The sequence below is a fragment of the Synchiropus splendidus genome, chromosome 19, assembly GCF_027744825.2.
Source record: "Synchiropus splendidus isolate RoL2022-P1 chromosome 19, RoL_Sspl_1.0, whole genome shotgun sequence".
Classification (NCBI taxonomy): Eukaryota; Metazoa; Chordata; class Actinopteri; order Syngnathiformes; family Callionymidae; genus Synchiropus; species Synchiropus splendidus.
In genome coordinates, this window is record NC_071352.1 from 16,652,220 (window position 1) to 16,670,006 (window position 17,787).

Sequence of the window (17,787 nt, forward strand, 5' to 3'; positions counted from 1 at the left end):
ATGAGCCTTGTTATCGGGACAATAGATAAATATAAAAGTCGTGAAGTGTGATGGCAGCTGTGGAGGGAGGATGCTGCTATTTTCAGACCTGTGATGTGGAGTGAAACAGAGGAGACTGATGAGGGTCTGCTCTCTGTCAGTGTCAGCCAGTGGTCAAGCTGGTAGCTTCACAATGAAGCTGAGGCTTTCAGAATAAGACGTTTTCTGTGAGTCGGTGGGACATGTCTTCTTAATTGCTTGAATCAAGTTCCATTTCCAAGCCGGTGTTTATCTGGCCCTGGCTGGGTTCGCCCTTTGGATTCCCCCTGCGACGTTCTCTGCCGTGGCTGGTGAAACCTTTCAGTCCATCATTTCTCTGGTAACTGAACCAACTGTAAAGGAGACATTTGCCTGAAGGGAGAACAGCAGCAAAATAAAATGTGACACAAAATATTTATTTGACACCCTCGGTTTAATCAGTCATTTTACCTTTTCAACCCTGCGGCTGCTCTCTATTTGATTTATTTAAATTGTTCGCAGCACGTGATATTGCAGCCTGGAAGCGCCACCGGACCATCTCGCTTTTGTTTTGAAGGGCCAATTAAACGCCACATCCGCTCCGTGCGTGTTCGTGTGGACTTGTCGCTCCTCCTGTTGAATCGGGGGGCGTCGAGGAGAGGCGGCTGACGAGGGGATCAGGCTGAGAGAGGCGTCTCTGCTCTTGTGGGGCTGAAAACAGGATGATTCGCTCCGGACGTTTCAGCCCCAACTCCTCTCCCCAGCAGCAGCTCCTTCAACAGCGACGGCTTTATTTCTCTTCTCATGTTGCGAAACTTTGACTGTCCTCAAAACAACCAGCATCTCTCGTCTCCCTGGCAACCAGCGCTCCCTCCAGCTCGCTCGCCACTCGTCCGTCCGTCGTCCACGTTGCTACTTTCCCACTGAAGAGGTTCATGTGTCGAGGGGGTCCACTGTTGGAGCAGCACGATGCCGGTGAGACGCGGTCACGTCGCTCTTCAGAACACCTACCTGGACACCATCATCAGGAAATTCGACGAGCAAAGTGAGTGACGCTTCGAAAAAATGCTGTCAATGTTCCGTAATAACTGTGTATAATTTTAGTGACAGTCTTCAAATGAGCTGAAAGTCTTAGTATATATTTATGTTACGTGTTTCAAGTAGCCTCAGTCACTGTTTTCCAAACATAAAAAATAAAAGCCAAACTTCATATTCAGTAACCTGTTTTAAAGTTGAATGGGCTTAATGGGCCGTACTGTTGACCAAACAAAGTAGTCAGAAGAGTGAAGATGAGGGAGTAGTGGGCTCAGTCATGACGGCTGGGATGAAGGAGGTGAAGAGCAGAGTGCAGGCAGGGCGGAGGCTGCGTCTGAAACTGAAGGACTTCTCCAGACGTTTTACTCAAAGGCAACAGTGGTCCATTTAGCAACTCTGACTGAGCCTTTGAGCCACTTTTACTTTTTAGTTCCCATGAAGATTTGAAGACACTTGACGCTAAAGTTAGGCATCACGTGCTACAGAGTTTATTGTCCAATATAGAGTGGGCTTCGATTCATATTTGTTGGCGCTATCACACCTCCCGCTCTTGTTTGTCGGGAAGCACTCACCTGATGACATCATGTTCCATTAAATCACATGTTCCACTGACAAGAGGCACATGAAAGCAGGAGCTCCATTTTTCATCCCAATTACTCCACATGGAGTCAGACTCTTGGGTCAGTTCACCATTAGAACAAGCATTTTCCCCCAGTTAGATTCGAGCATGTGCACCATCAGGAGAGTGCCAGAGTCTTGCTGCTTAGCAACCGAGCGACGGCGAGCCCCTGATAATGACCGGACAGGGTGCACGTCCGCAGGCGCTCGCCGACTTTTTTGAGAGAGAATCAGTCGTCTGCACTGTGATAACAAGAAGGTTATGCATGTAGTTTTTGGGCAGCCTTCAAAGTCACATCTAATTGGTTCTGTTGGGCCCAGAGTAATGGCCGCCAAACTGATATCAAACAGCTATTGGATCTCTCCTATCTTTTCCCAGTGAGAATACCTCTTTTTATTTGGCCACAAAGTGGCAGTTGTAGCTCTCTTATTGAGTTTGACACACATTGCTGTACCTCCAAGCCCCTCCCACCTCTGTTTGTGACCCCCACAGCGTCCAGGTCAGACATATTTTCTGGTTGCATGTTTAGAATTGGTGCCCTCATTCACTGGTGGTCTCAGTCAGTGCTTCAGAGCAGAGCAAGTGCTTCACTATGTTGTCTTCTGCTCTCCTCCTCTGGGATCATTTTCCGACAGCTGTCAGGAGTCCTGGCTGTTGTGAGTCCTCTTCACGACCCCATGTGAGCCGTCGAGGGTAAAAATCCAGTGTGAAACCTGAAAAATGGCAAAGGAAAGTCTTCAGAAAAGAGCAGTAACAGCAGGAAGTTGGACCATGTGGTGTTGGGAAGATACTTCATCTCGTCAGGATCCTCCCCCTCCGTCGCCAAGTCATTAATGGCGCCGTGTGGCTATTGTCTTTTTGTTTGCTGGGGAGGATGGAAGCATCACATACAGAGGTGGATGTGATTTCCCTCAGGAGTCGTGAAGCCCTCCAGAAGCTGCCGCGCTGCTCCCGTGGGAGCGATTGTGACGGTAACCACATTAGCGCCTCAGGCAGCGAAGTTGATTAGTTCCACTCAGAAGATTGTGGAGCAGCATGGAGGAAGATGTCACGTCCGACAACAGGATCAGGAGTTCGTAACAGCATGTTCGCTCACTTTAGCGTTGGTGGTGAGTGATTATAGAGCAGTGGTGCTTCTTCAGTTACGACGCTGAAGAAGTTTAGCGTAAGCATTTTCACTGTCTTCTTCTTTCTGATCCAAGTCATGAATGCTAAGTCGCTCCGCTAATGTTTCTAGATCGCAAGTTCCTCATCGCCAATGCCCAGATGAAGAACTGCGGCATCATCTACTGCAACGAGGGCTTCTGCCAGATGTTCGGCTTCACCAGAGCCGAGATCATGCAGCAGTCGGGCACCTGCCAGTTCCTGGCTGGACCTGGAACCATGAAAAGTGCCCTTACTCAGCTGGCCCAGGCCCTCATGGGTTCTGAGGAGCGCAAGGTGGAGATCCTCTACTACGCCAAGGAAGGTACGATGCCGGCATTTTGGATTCCAGGATCGAGAACAAACAAATGATGCCCATGTTTTTGGAGCGTCAGTGCTCAGCTGTTATTGCTGCATTTGGTCTCCTCTTCACGTCATACCTCTGAGTTCTGTGTGATGAGGACTCACTGGATGCTCGTGTAGATTCTATGATGTGAAACTGAAATCTGTTGATGCTGTTTCTTGGCTGTATTGTGTTGCCATACGTCCGTTGCTCATGTCAGCTGTCAGATACATCTCACACATCAAATGTAATGGCTTAAATCTGACCATGAAATAAATGAACACAGACCTCATTCCATTTTCCTCATGTTTTTATCAGGGATAAATGATATTGACTCTTCAGAGTTCAGTGCTGATGGATTGAGCATCAGTTTTCTGAAGAAGCTTGCCCATTCGGTCTTTATTGACAAGTCACTCATTGCTGAACATGTAGGTCAAACTGAGACCCCAGTAAAGACTTGATGGTAAGATGAAAGAGGTGTCGACCTGGTGGTCGCCGCAGGATGGTGTCGAAGTGAAGACCACGAACCGAAGATTCTGGCACGGCCTCCAGAACTGGCTCTGACTTATTTTGTCTTGTCGGGCGCTGTTGTCATGGAAACATGACCAGCATGACTCCAACTAACATCCATTTGTTTAGGCCGGCCCGCCAGCCCGCTCCTGACTGTGGAGTCCGTCTGCTGGAGCGTGTGTTTGACACGAATGACGAGTGTTTTGTGATCTCACATCTATTTTTAGACTTCGCTGATTACACAGCAAAGTTGCACTTGATGTGTTGCTCATTTACTGCTACCCATGTTTCCTCAATCACTGAGCTGCAGGGGGTTGGGCTCATTGTTAGCGGTGCCAGAAGAGTGCCTTGCTTCCAGAGTGAGACGCTCAGCCGGTGTACCGCAGTTGAAAAATATTTGGCTTTGTTTCTAGCTTTCTTGAGAAACATTTAGCTGATAGGGGGCACCCGGATTTGAACCAGGGACCTCTTGATCTGCAGTCAAATGCTCTGCCACTGAGCTATACCCCCAGGTGTGGGAAAGTTCCCTCCTGTTGAGGTTGGACTGTGTGTCTCCAGGCACATGCCGCCCGTGCCTGGTGGACGTGGTGCCGGTGAAAAACGAGGAAGGCTCTGTCATCATGTTCATCCTGGACTTCCAGGAGTTGGTCGATCCAACAGTGAAGAAGTCTGGGCTGAAGCAGAGGGTCACCCAGGGGTGGATTTACTGTAAGTGCCATTTGGTTAAACTTTCATGACCATGTTATATAGTATTTTAATAAACCTGAACATGTCTTCGCAGGTCAGAATCGAAGGCTAAAAATGCGGCTGCCAGTGCTCCGGTCGCTACGAAGACCGTCTCTCTCCAAAGATCAGTTTGAAGGTGTGGTGGTGGACTACCTGCAGGTGAGCTCCCAGCTGTACACACACCACGTTGGCTTAGTGTCCTTGATAGCACTGTGTTTGTTTTGCGTGGTGCTGTCACCGTCTGATGAAGTCAGCCAAACATCAGAGAAAGAGCAGAACAAAAGGAAAGATAGGGGGCACCCGGATTTGAACCGGGGACCTCTTGATCTGCAGTCAAATGCTCTACCACTGAGCTATACCCCCACATCTATAGCTCTAAAGTGACAGACATATGGACCTGTGGCTTTGTGTTTTGCAAAACTGATTTGACGAGTGAAAGAAAGATGAAACGAAATCAAGTAAAGCCGGGAATGTGGGAAGGGAAAGCAACTGAGGAGGAAGGATGAGAGGGAAGGAGGGACTGTGGAAATTCACAAAAGAGGTGGCAGACCAAAGAAGCCTGCTGGGTTCGTGCGCCTGAAACAAGAGAGCGAGACAAAGAGAATATCAGCAGGTGAGAGGTGGAAGGTTTGATTGGTCAACTCAGGAAGCACTGCAATAGATCGACAAAATTCAATGTGAGCAAGGCAGAGGACGGCCCCTCAGGTCTTTACGGACCCAGGTCTTCAATTATTGCTTGTTAGCTGATGATAAATTAAAGGAAGGGGGCACTCGGATTTGAACCAAGGACCTCTTGATCTGCAGTCAAATGCTCTACCACTGAGCTATACCCCCATGTTCCTGTGTACTGGCAGACTTAGTGATATGTGCTAACTTCCTATTCCCCGACAGCCAAACAGCGAGGATGTGCCGCTGAAAGAATTCCGTATTCCATCCAAGGAGAGCTGTATGCAGTCTGAGACCGAAGCCCTGATAGAGCAGGACCGCGACCCGCCATCCCCGGCGGCCCAACAAGGGAAGCGGCGATCTCTGCTGACTGACCGCTTGGACCCCAGCATCTCCTTCCCCAGAGGGCCGCTCCCTCGCAGCTGCTCGAGGGAAAGCGTCCGCAGCCTCCGCCGCGCCTCCTCATTGGATGACATTGACGGAATGAGAGCTGAGTGGAGCAGTCACCCCGGAGACACCCGAAACTGCAGCAGTGAGTCTGATGCTGGTCCTTCCTGGAGGGAAACCAAGTTTAAATAGGGCGACCTGGAGAGCCTCCTGTGGTCGGGCCAGATGTATAGAGTTGGACCTCATGATGAGGAAGGGGAGGTTTGGGACATGATGGGGTCACAGGTTGGAGCTGATCAGGTACCAGCAGATAACCAGTCTGCTTTGTTCTGCTGCAGATCTGAAACCCAACGCTCTGAACTCAACCTCCGACTCTGATCTGATGAGACACAGAACCGTCAGCCGCATCCCACAGGTGACCCTCAACTTCGCCTCAGACCGGATGAGACCCCCTTCTCCCACCGAGATCGAAATCATCGCTCCCAGTAAGATCAAAGACCGGACCCAGAACGTCACAGAGAAGGTCACCCATGTCACGCAGGTAAGCAGGTGAGCGCTCTGCTGTGTAGCGCCAACACTCGAGCTTCAACTCAGATGTAGTCGTGGGTGTTGAAATCTACATTCAGTGTCACAGTGAGTGTGACATCATTTCCATATTCCTGCCTCGGATCTTCACGGTGTTTTGGCTTCTGGCTGACAGAGGATGGCGGCTGATGTGCAGTGACAGGGTGAACGTGTGAAGCAGTAATCTCACCTCAGGTGTGACGGCTGCCGCAGCATCTGTCGTGGCACGGGTTCCTGAAGAACCAAAAGCAGTCCGACACCACACCCTGAACCGGTCTGTGGAGTTCAGGATGAGTTGAGTGGGATCAGGCACACGCATGTCACACACACTTCATACTTCTTGTTCGTTTCAAATGAAAGACTGTTCTCCTGGGAGCTGAAGATACAGTTTTTTGTGGTGCCATTATGAAAGCCAGTGAGTATCGAGCGGCACAGATGGTGACCTTGGTCTGCTGTGCTAATGGACATGGAGGTCATCTGCTAAAATTTCAACTCTGACTCTACCCCTCGGCTGCTGCACGCCAGTCCGGCCGCTTCCTGTGCCGACCGTGGACGGACGAGGGTCAGCCACGGGGGTCACGATCTGAGGAGTGGAGTTGTTGCCGTTTTAAATGATGCACTGAAATTTGTCTGCCTCCTTTGTAATTGGACTTCGATTGTGAAGAGGGAAATGAAGGTTTGTATCGATCCATGTTTGACATAGATTGGTCTGCGTAACACGGCTCATGCTGCCGCGGAACCAGTGTGGCTGATATGCGCTCATGTGGCGCCCTCTGGCTGTGGGAAACCTGCACGCTGGCAACACGTTTTCTCTCATGAACATGCAGCGTCCTTCTGAACGGTTGGTGTGAATAAGGAGAGAATCATTAAGAGCTTTACAGACAGTCGCGGTTGTTATCAGATGCAGAAGCATTTTAGATTAAAGTGATGTTTTATGGATGTTGATGTGGACAAAAGTGTGACTGTAGCTGTCCTGACTTTCACGAGTAATTCTGTACAACATTGTATTTGTATTTATATTTTAACTTTTTGGTTGAGGGAGAACATTTATCTGTGAATTGTTTCCCCTCTCCATTATTATGAGTAGTATGACAGTTAATTCATGGTAATCTCATTCATAAATTATGGCATTCATTTTTCCTTCAACGGTTGCTGACCATTGGCTTTGATGTACTCGAGCGTAACTCCCTGCTCGCTTTAGTTGAACTGATGATTGGAATCTGCTTATGACCTGAAATCAGATTCTCAGTCAGCTCACTCGTGCAGCATCATCCGAGCCGACCGTATGGCTATAGGCGATAGGGTGAGAGGGTGGTGACCAGAGGTGACGGGGAGAGAGGGAGGTGGGGGAGGGAGGGAGGGACCAGAGGCCGGCAGGACGGGTGAGGATCCGGTCACTGGCAAGGAGGATAAGTGGCCAGAGAGACAGAGATGGACTTCCCTCCTTGGTAGTGTCGCGGCTCCCTCACCAGCATGAGCTTCAAGCAGAAACTACAGCCTGTGAGTAGTTTGTTACAGCCTTTCCACTGGTTCAGTTTGCTGTCTAGGTCAAGACTCCACTCAGACAACAGTGCTACATTTCCACTCTGACGTAAGAACGTTTTGGATTCCTAGCTGGCTAACGTGGAGAGAAGGGAGGCTGGTGATTCCTATCGCTTCATTGACCATGTAAACAACTTCTAAATCAGTTCAATTCGTTTACAGATATTTCTTTATTTTGTTGATTCAATCCATCATTTTCTCTCATCCTGCTTTCATTCTTAAATATAGATTATTTTAACAAATTTAAATTTTAAACTATCTACTTTTTTTCCATTTTATTTTCACTCCACTTGGACACTGGCTTAATATTCGTAAAATGACTACTGATATCTGCATGTATAGCTTCATTCATACAGAAAACTGTCTGGAGAAAAGTGTTGGTATAAAAAGAAATTTGGAAATAAATTTTAAAAAGGGGAGACATTGAATTTTCCTGCAAATATAATTGATAAAATGTTCAATGAACATGATCGACATTTTTTTCTGGAATTTATGTTTTATTTCCTACTAATGTTTGAAGTAATGATTGTTTAAAAGCCTCTGCAGATCGAGGTGTTGCATTATGAAACAGATAACCGAGCTTGACATCTGTGGGACGAATGATTCCTCTGTTTACATCCTCATGGCTGTGTTGCCTCTACACATCTGTGCAGCTGCTGCAAACCAACACTGGCTCACACCTGGCTCTGTTTCTCTTCCATCGATCACACATGAAAGAAGTTAGTTTCACTTCACTTTCGTCCCTGACTGGCTGTCGAGAGTGTGTTTCGCTGACTGCTTGCCCGCCTGTATTTGTTTGTGGAGGAACTGCTTGTTCAGCTCGAGCTGCTTCGGTGACATGATTATTCAAACTGCCATGCAAATGAAGGCTAACAACCGCCTGTGGCCACGTGAAAATGTTGGGTCATGTTTTGTCTGCGGTGCGGGATCGTTGGAGTGAGAAACCTTAACCCTTGCAAAGGTTTGAAGAGGGTAGTGGGTGATGCGTGTTGCACCATTAAACCTGGGCGACCATGGCCATGTTCCATCAGGAGGACTGGAAGATGGAAAACCATCTTCGAACTTGTGTACTTCCTTCAGATATTGAACAGATTGTATCCGTTTGTTGTGAAGAACAAAGTACTGCATTGTGTGCTGCGATGGCCGAGTGGTTAAGGCGTTGGACTTGAAATCCAATGGGATCTTCCCGCGCAGGTTCGAACCCTGCTCGCAGCGGTCCGTCTTGCTGAAGATGATCTTTTCTTTGAGATGCCATTTGTTTTTCAGCCGGTGGTGTGTGTCACCTCACGACAGATGTTAACAAAGGATCATTGAAACGACCACAAACATGTCTCCATTCAAGGGCATTGAAGTGTTCTCATGGTCTCACCTGGTCAAAGTCTTCTCTGAAAAGTGAAGAATGTAACCACATGGCCTTCCATAACTGAGAGACCGCAGGCCTGAACGGTAATCCTCAAGCATCCGTCTTTTTGAGGCTCATCCGGTCTGGTAGAAGGTGGTTGAAGACCATGAACTCCTAAAATTTTTAAAGACGAGAAGCGATGAAGGGAAGGTGGACCTGGGATCCAATTATGATGATGACCCTGCATGTAACGATAATGGCACTACAACTAGCATCCCTGCGTGGTGTCCAATCAATGCTGGTGCTAATGTGGCTCTGTGATTGAGCACCGCTCCGCCAGAAATATGCAGGCTAAATGGGATCACATGGGCAAGGTGCAGCCACAGCCCGAACACAGCCATTATCGTGCGGACAGTCAACAGTGGAAGACGAAAGTGGCGGGCTCTCTGTTTGTTTTGGAGTTGGGTTCGGTAGCTGATGAGGAAATGGTGCCAGAGCGGAGGGGGTCGCTTGGCAACAGGACTTCTGAGATGAGGAAGCTCTTCCTTAATCTGTTCATTTGTTGCTGTGGACACAACCTGGACATTGATATGGAGGTGGATGCGTTCACCGTTGTACCGGTCAGTCATTGTGATTCCCTCTGACAACCGATGTTTTTTTATGACCCAATGTCTGCGGCGGACGCATGTGAAGGCTTCTTACAAAAACTTTTGAAAAAAGTCAAATTTTTATTCTGGAATTTCCCATGTTCTTTCACTCTGCGTGATATTGGACTTGGTTCTGTGGGTGTTTTCAAAGGCTGTCAACATATTTAAGGTGATTCACTCCTACCTCCTCAGGTGCTGTCTCTTGGTGCTGATGTTCTGCCGGAGTACAAGCTCCAGGCGCCACGTATCCACAGATGGACCATCCTCCACTACAGCCCCTTCAAGGCGGTTTGGGACTGGGTCATCCTGCTGCTGGTCATCTACACCGCCGTATTCACGCCGTACTCTGCCGCCTTTTTACTCAACGAAGTGGAAGATGATCGGAGAACCTGCGGCTACACCTGTAACCCCCTCAACGTGGTGGACCTGGTGGTGGACATCATGTTCATCGTGGACATTATCATAAACTTCAGAACCACTTACGTCAATCACAACGACGAGGTGGTCAGCCATCCCGGGCGCATCGCCCAACACTACTTCAAGGGCTGGTTCCTCATCGATATTGTTGCTGCCATCCCCTTCGATCTGCTCATATTTCGCTCGGAATCAGAGGAGGTGAGGAACACCACCGTCCATGAAATGAATGAAAGAACTTGTAGATCTCATTCAATGGAATGTTGTATATATTTACCACCTCACTTGCTGCACCCTTTATTTCCTGATAAAGGTTAAAAACCTTAACCTTGCATGCTGCAATTCACGACGCCATTGTCCACTACGTAGCCTAATCCAAAAACCATTTCAGAAAGATCCGCTTGTAGTCTAGGTCTTCTAACCTTTCCATTTATAAACATTAAACTGGGTTACCTCTGTGTGACTGTTGGTTGTAGTAAAGCATTTAATCTTCATGTTGGACCCAAAATAATGACCGATTTTTTAAATAATGACCTTTTGCCTGCTCGGTTTTTGCCTTCACACATTGGGACTCCTTCACTTCCAAACCGCGGTGCAGATGTCTTCTAACTGGTTATTCTAAAATGCGCCTCTCTCCTTCAGCCGCAGACAACGACCTTGATAGGGTTGCTGAAAACTGCCCGCCTGCTGAGACTGGTCCGTGTGGCCCGCAAGTTGGACCGTTACTCAGAATACGGCGCCGCCATCCTCTTCCTCCTCATGTGCACCTTCGCCCTCATCGCTCACTGGCTGGCGTGCATCTGGTACGCCATCGGCAACGTGGAGCGCACCAGCACGGCCCGCATCGGCGCCATGAAGATCGGCTGGCTGGACAACTTGGCCGAACAGATCGGCAAACAGTACAACGACACCGACTTGACCTCGGGGCCGTCCATCAAGGATAAATACGTCACAGCACTGTACTTCACCTTCAGCAGCTTGACCAGTGTGGGATTTGGAAACGTCTCTCCCAACACCAACCCCGAGAAGATCTTCTCCATCTGCGTCATGCTGATTGGCTGTAAGTCAGAGTTATTCTGAAACATATACAGCACATTCTGTTTGATGTCAGGGGTGAGACTGGGAGGGTGTGTCTCACCCCTGATGTGAAGCCATTGTGTTTAATGAGCTTTCAATCTTTCACTTACAAAGCGATGTGAGACCAGCTTCCTGCTGTGGTAAGATTCTTCAGTTTGAGTCAACAGACCTGCAGTGCTCTGGCGTTTCTTTGACTGTTTACTCCCAGTGGGAGGAGCCTCACAGAGGTCTTTGTGTGTGCTGCGATGGCGGAGTGGTTAAGGCGTTGGACTTGTAATCCCATGGGATCTTCCCACGTAGCTTGGAACCCTGCTTGCAGCGTCACTTACTGGTTCTTTTGTGATGCCCATTTTTTATCCAAGAACAGAGATGCCACATTTTTCATCTCAAAACCAGAGCCCAACATCAACCAGATGAAGCCCATGCTCTCACGCCATCACCTCGAAACCTTACCAAAGAGGGTTGCTGATCCTCATCTTCAGTCAATCCAAATGTATTTTTGCTGAAAACCAAACTAAACTCACCTCTTTTCTCTGTCACCTGCGTGGCTTCCTGCTGCTCATCTGTCAGCAAATCCATCCGGTGATGCTCTGCTTTCTTTTCCAGCTCTGATGTACGCCAGCATCTTCGGCAACGTGTCGGCCATCATTCAGAGACTCTACTCTGGCACGGCCCGATACCACACCCAGATGCTGAGGGTCAAAGAGTTCATTCGTTTCCATCAGATCCCAGGAGGACTTCGCCAGAGACTGGAGGAGTATTTCCAACACGCCTGGTCGTACACCAACGGCATCGACATGAACGCGGTGAGTCAAAGTTCGTTCTGCATCATCTGGCTTGGACTAAAGGAAGAAGACACGTGAGACGAGGTGAGGAAGAAGACTTACAACCAATGACAGGAAAGGTTGAAAGACAGAAGTTGAGCAACAAAAGACAAGGCTTTCAGCACTGATGAGCCACTCAAGGTGGAAGGGGGCACCCAGATTTGAGCTGGGGACCTCTTGATCTGCAGTCAAATGCTCTACCACTGAGCTATACCCCCAGGTCCGGAGGATACTGCCAGTATTGCTGAGCTCAACCTAAATTCCACTCGACATCTGTCATCGTTATCTTGCCATATAAATAAGGAAGCGCTCCTCCACTGTGTTGACTGTGATGACAGGATGCTGTTGCTCCGATGTGCTGGCCCTGAACATCTCAGACGAGTTGATCAGTCACCGCGACGCTGCGAGCGAGGGTCAACATACTATTACGCTCTAGCAACAGTTGAACTGGATGGGCTTGGCAGCTGGTGGTATAGCTCAGTGGCAGGGCATTTGACTGCACATCAAGAGGTCCCCACTTCACATCTGGGTGGCCCCTTTTCTTTTGCGCTTTCTTGGGCCCACCTGGAAAGAACCAACCCAGAAGTCTGCTGCCGAATGGCCCAGATCATGAGCTAAATAGTGGTTCTCCAAGGTTGGTACCACAGCTCAGTGGTTGAGTATTTTCTGACAAATCAAGAGGCCCCTGGTCCTGATCCAAGTGCAACACAGCACTTTGGGGGGCCTCCCCCTCACCTCATCCTTCGATGTCATTTTGTCGTGACAGTTCAGATGTAGCTGAAAAGTGTAGCCTATGACTGCGGGCCTACTCCATGTTTTCCCACTGTCAGTGTTTCATCCTTCGTCTTCAGTTGCCCCCTTTTCTCGTTGAAACTTGACCGTTTTCCGTGACTATTTTGGTCCCGAATAACTTACGGTCTGGGTCTCATCATGCACTGCTGACGGGATGGGAGCAGTGCAAGTCTATCAAAGAGAAGAGCTCAGTGGAGTGCAGATCTAGATGTCCCGAGGTCAAATCTGGGGGCCACTTTCCTTATTTTCCAAAACAGTGGCAGCGATGGGAACAGCGATGTGCGTCACCCGGGCTTGTGTTGTCGCTGCTCGCATCAGATGCTGCCAATTCAATCTGACGCCGGATAATCACTCCAAACATTGATCACACACAGTCTCCTCTGGAGCCCCCGGCTGTGTTGACTCAAGCTCACAGACTTCTGGATGCCCCACCCCCCGCAGGTCCTGAAGGGGTTCCCCGAGTGCCTGCAGGCCGACATCTGCCTCCACCTCAACAGAACTCTGCTGCAGAATTGCAAGGCTTTCCGAGGCGCCAACAAGGGTTGCCTGAGAGCTCTGGCCATGAGGTTCAGGACCACCCACGCTCCCCCCGGGGACACCCTGGTCCACAGCGGCGACATCCTCACGGCGCTCTACTTCATCTCCAGAGGCTCTATAGAGATCCTGAGAGACGACGTGGTGGTGGCCATCCTGGGTGAGTGACTCGACCTCCGACACACACACACACAGCCTTGCCAGGGGTGTTTGGGAACACGGCCAAATCCATTCCACTGAGACATTGATCTCCAAAAAGGGCGGATGCTGCAGTCCACCACACTGCAGTGCTTGGTTCTAAATCTGACGTCAACAGAAATAGAGCTGGAAGGCTACTCACCCGAGCTTAAGACATCACATGACCGAGCTTGTTTTGTCAGGATGACATCGCCAATCTCACCAGTTCCACTCCCGATATTTCTTGGAAAAGTGACATTGTTTCCTGTCACCCAGATCGATGATAGAACCACTGATGACCCAGTTTGTGTCTCACTGAGGCATATTTGTCATGCAGTTTTAAATCATGAAAACTGTTGTTTTACTTCACTTACTGCTCAGAATTTGTCTGTCTTTTCCCCTTCATTGCCCCTATTGTTGCTGTGCTGTATCACTGAGAAGCAGCAGCTCTTCTCTGAGGTCCTCACAGATGCCTCCACACTGATCCGGCCCTCGACTCTCTCCAGGCAAGAACGACATCTTCGGCGAGTCCTTCAGTCTGTACGGGCGGCCGGGGAAGTCCAGCGCTGACGTCCGAGCTCTGACCTACTGCGACCTTCACAAGATCCTGCGAGACGACCTGCTGGAGGTTCTGGACATGTACCCGGACTTTGCTGAGAAGTTCTGGAGCAACTTGGAGGTCACGTTCAGCCTGAGAGATGTGAGTGTCGCCTCGCCATCTTCACAGCGTCACTTCATGTTCAATAACTAGTGAAAACCATTGAATGAATAATTGACAAAAGCAATTTGTAAACATGATTTGTTTTTGTTTTTCTCCCTCTACTTTGGGCTTTTAGTAAGCTTTTTTATTTGTCCCTGTAAGATGGTAATTTTGAGATTTGTTTTAGAATTATATTCAATGGAAATATGTCCTCAAAAATGGGCAAAAAGTAAAATGTTTTATAATATGATATATTTTAATGTTAAGGAAGAAAATAATTTAACTGAACAGCCGTAAAAAATAAACATAATAAAACAATACATTTCATGTTTTACTTATTTATTCAACCTGTGTTTTTATCCAATTTCCAAATAAAATCCTGTATAAATGTGTTTAAATGTTCAAATATTGTTGGCATGAAACGTATATACGGCATTAAACACTGTCAAAGGGTTTGCAAGCAAAACATGCGACTGATGCTGGTTTGTATCAGGCAGACAAAACCAACCATCAAGACCCGGGCCGGGACTCGGACTGTGGCTACCGCCCGAGCCGGCGCCGCAGGAGTTCGCTGAGACGCCGCAACCGTCCAGGTGAGTGACGAGTGCCATGCCCGGTTTCCTCCCAAGACGCCGTCTCACGTGTTCACAGACGGCATGGACGACGAGGACTCGTACCCCGACCAGCCCTGCAAGACAGAGACCCACCCTCGGGGCTCTCACTGGGACGACCTGTGCAGCAGCGGCAGCGTCTGCTCGCAGTCCAGCGACGAGGACATGAGGCTGATGGAGAACAGCCGTGCTGAATTGTATCCACTAGGGGGCGACAGCAGAGACTACCCTCCAGCAGTGGTCAACCTGCTGCCTCATAGCAGTGGACCCTCGGCTGGGATGGGACCTCCTGTGGACCTTGGAGGTCCGCCGTACTCAGGTAGTTGTGTATGAAACACAGTTCCACAGTCGGGAAAGTCATGTCGTGTTGTGTTGTACTGCAGCAGCGGCTCCCGTCAGCATGTCAGGTCTCTACGGCTACTGGCCCGACCACCGCTCCAGCCAGTTCTCCGACAACCAGAGGTGCTCGTCCTCCGTCCGACCTGGTTTCCACCACCCGCCATGTATTGAGGACCGACCCAGCGAACTTGAGTCCAGACTGGAGCTGCTGCAGTCACAGCTGAACCGGTGAGGCTACTGGGCTCAAAACAAAAGGTTGTGAGGGGGCACCCGGATTTGAACCAGGGACCTCTTGATCTGCAGTCAAATGCTCTACCACTGAGCTATACCCCCACTGCAGTCTAGGCACCGCCTGGCTCTGGAGGTCAGCTGATCCCTGAGTACACACCACTTCCTGACTGTGTGTGGGGGGGAGGAGCCACAGGAGAGGGATGTGCTCAGTGTCACGTGATCAAGCTTTGAACTGGAGTTTCAGTAGGAAGGAGTGATGATGTTAACTGTTCTAAGACCACGGTGGGAGGTCAACACGATAACACAATTAATGGGTTCTATCCTTTTATTGAATTTTATCTATCATTTTGAATTATGTTAAAATCAATTCATTAAACAGATATCAAGATTCCTTTTTGTTTCATGTCTAAATAAACATTTCACATTTCTATTAAACATAGAGTTCTAACGCCATATACAGCACGTGGTACCTTCTCTTTCTGAAAACGACGACGACATCTTGTATTCTAGCGGCACCTGGTGGTCAGTGTTGAAACCATTCTCGTTGCAGCCTGGAGACCCGGATGACTGCAGACATCAACGTGATCCTGCAGCTGCTGCAGAGACAGTTGACCCCGGTGCCTCCCGCCTACAGCGCCGTGTCTCCTTCCCCTCACCCGCCTCACCCCGCCACCCTGTACAACACGGGCGGCGCCGCCATCCACAGCGTCCCTCCCGTGCAGATCGACAGTCCCCCCCCACTGCTGCAGGTGGGTCGCACAATCGCGAGTCCTTGCTTCGGGATCTGACTCCCCTGTTTGTCCTGCAGAGTCCTGGCTCCGATTTCAAGCACAAATCCAAAGAGTCCATGTCCAGTGGGATCCACCTCACCGCCGCCTCTGACGACACCATGTCCCTGTCCCCAGAGTCGGACCCTCCCCGCCTCCCGACCGTGAACCTGGTGCCTCCCCCTCAGGTGTCAGGGACTGAAGAGAACCTGGGACTGATGAACGGCAGCCAGCGGTTCCCCTCGCTGCCTGAGAACCTGGAGTGCTCGGCCGGTGTGCTGGAGATCCAGAGGCACGTCTCTGACCCGGTGCTGCCGGGCAGCTAGGACAGCTCCTCTTCAACAACAGCCCTCTCGTGACCATCTCCTCCTCCCTTCAAGTTATTCCATCTGTTGATGAAAGAGGTCGGACATGGGGGGTACAGGACAGCTGCTGGGTTCAGAAGAAGTCGAGGCACATTTGATGTTGCTGTCAACTGTGTTGGAATGGAGACTCCTCAGCGCATGTGCAGCTTCGATGACGTCGCTTTCTCCTGTCCACTCCGACAGAGAAGCTTCAGGGGGACGTCAGTGGGAGATGGACTGAAAGTCAGCAATAATGCCACTTGACAAAGTTCTCACTTTGAATTTCTCAGTCTCACAGAATCTTTCTTGAATCTCTTTAACTCAGAAGCTAGGAGCTGCAAACTGCGACTGTGAACTCACAACTTTCTGTCGCTCTCACTGGCAATGTTCCTCACCACCTGAGGCGGACGCTTTCACATCATGAAGTCAGGAACGGTTTCCCCCTCTGGGGGTATAGCTCAGTGGTAGAGAGATCGAGAGGTCCCTGGCTCAACTGCAGGTGCCCCCTGACCAGCCGTGAGAGGTGACACCCTAAACACTCCAATGTCCAAACTCATGTTTGAGGAGGCTCCTGGAACTCAACAGAGGAAGCTCACCCCACGATATCTCACTGTTTTGCACACGATTCTAAGGGTCTTTGGCACACGAGCGACAACATGGAGGAGACGTCCTTCCTTCTTAGCGAGTGGGTTTGCACTTGTTTTGCAGGTTATATCAAGTTGAAGGCCTTGAAGCGCATCCTAGGAGCACAGACCTGCACACCTGTGCCGTCCTTCTCATTGAGGCTCTCGAGTTTGTTGATGAATATCAGTGCGGCTGCAGACAGCAAAGGTACTGGAGCAGAAGAGCAACCAACTCTCCATGGAAAATGTCACACATGTATCTTCCTCATTTCCTCACTCTTCATCCTCTCACCTCCTTCATCACGAAAGCCGCTGGTTGTCTTCCCCTCCAACTGCCTCTCCTCTCCACGTGTCCAAACCGTTTGTCCTCCTCTCCGTCCGCAAACCTCTCCACGCGATGCTACTGCAGTGGAACGACTGTGGAACTGGGTTGACGCTTCTACAAGTGTAACTCTGTGTAACCTTCTGTAAAGCACAAATTCCTGTCGATTTTATAGATTAAAGGAAAAAACACTGAAGGATTGTGAGTCCTATTTCCCCACCTGCATGTCTATAACAAAGAATGACATGTCATCAAAGCACATTCTAGTCGTCTCAATCCGGGGTATAGCTCAGTGGCAGAGCGTTTGAGCGCAACTCAAAAGGTCCCTAGTTCGAATCTAGGTGCCCCTTCATTATGATGCCCAAACAGGGACGTCATTTGACTCCGGATATCAGTGTTTACACAGTGTTGCGCCTGAGGGAAACATTTATGACGTATGATCAAATGCATATTTGGCCTGTTGCGCTTCATTGTGTTTAAAGCAACAGTTTTTGACAGTGAATAAATCACT

At 49.4% G+C, this 17,787-nt stretch overlaps 1 protein-coding gene and 6 non-coding genes across 7 annotated transcripts; 2 read left to right on the forward strand and 5 right to left on the reverse strand.

The window, feature by feature from the left end:
• The first annotated feature begins 678 nt into the window (after window positions 1-678).
• On the forward strand, window positions 679-17,460 carry kcnh6a (potassium voltage-gated channel, subfamily H (eag-related), member 6a). Its single transcript, XM_053850958.1, has 16 exons — window positions 679-1,042; window positions 2,889-3,119; window positions 4,206-4,355; window positions 4,429-4,532; window positions 5,265-5,571; window positions 5,765-5,967; window positions 9,714-10,136; window positions 10,578-10,995; window positions 11,619-11,818; window positions 13,070-13,322; window positions 13,846-14,039; window positions 14,533-14,632; window positions 14,691-14,969; window positions 15,034-15,217; window positions 15,771-15,969; window positions 16,029-17,460. Exons 1-16 carry the CDS (start codon window positions 967-969, stop codon window positions 16,311-16,313), a joined length of 3,606 nt encoding a protein of 1,201 aa, XP_053706933.1. The 5' UTR covers window positions 679-966; the 3' UTR covers window positions 16,314-17,460.
• Window positions 4,086-4,157, reverse strand: trnac-gca (transfer RNA cysteine (anticodon GCA)). The gene has a single exon. It is a non-coding gene; the product is annotated as a tRNA-Cys (tRNA).
• trnac-gca (transfer RNA cysteine (anticodon GCA)) lies at window positions 4,665-4,736 on the reverse strand. Its single transcript has one exon. It is a non-coding gene; the product is annotated as a tRNA-Cys (tRNA).
• On the reverse strand, window positions 5,136-5,207 carry trnac-gca (transfer RNA cysteine (anticodon GCA)). The gene has a single exon. It is a non-coding gene; the product is annotated as a tRNA-Cys (tRNA).
• trnas-uga (transfer RNA serine (anticodon UGA)) lies at window positions 8,666-8,747 on the forward strand. The gene has a single exon. It is a non-coding gene; the product is annotated as a tRNA-Ser (tRNA).
• trnac-gca (transfer RNA cysteine (anticodon GCA)) lies at window positions 11,983-12,054 on the reverse strand. Its single transcript has one exon. It is a non-coding gene; the product is annotated as a tRNA-Cys (tRNA).
• Window positions 15,251-15,322, reverse strand: trnac-gca (transfer RNA cysteine (anticodon GCA)). The gene has a single exon. It is a non-coding gene; the product is annotated as a tRNA-Cys (tRNA).
• Window positions 17,461-17,787: the final 327 nt, after the last annotated feature.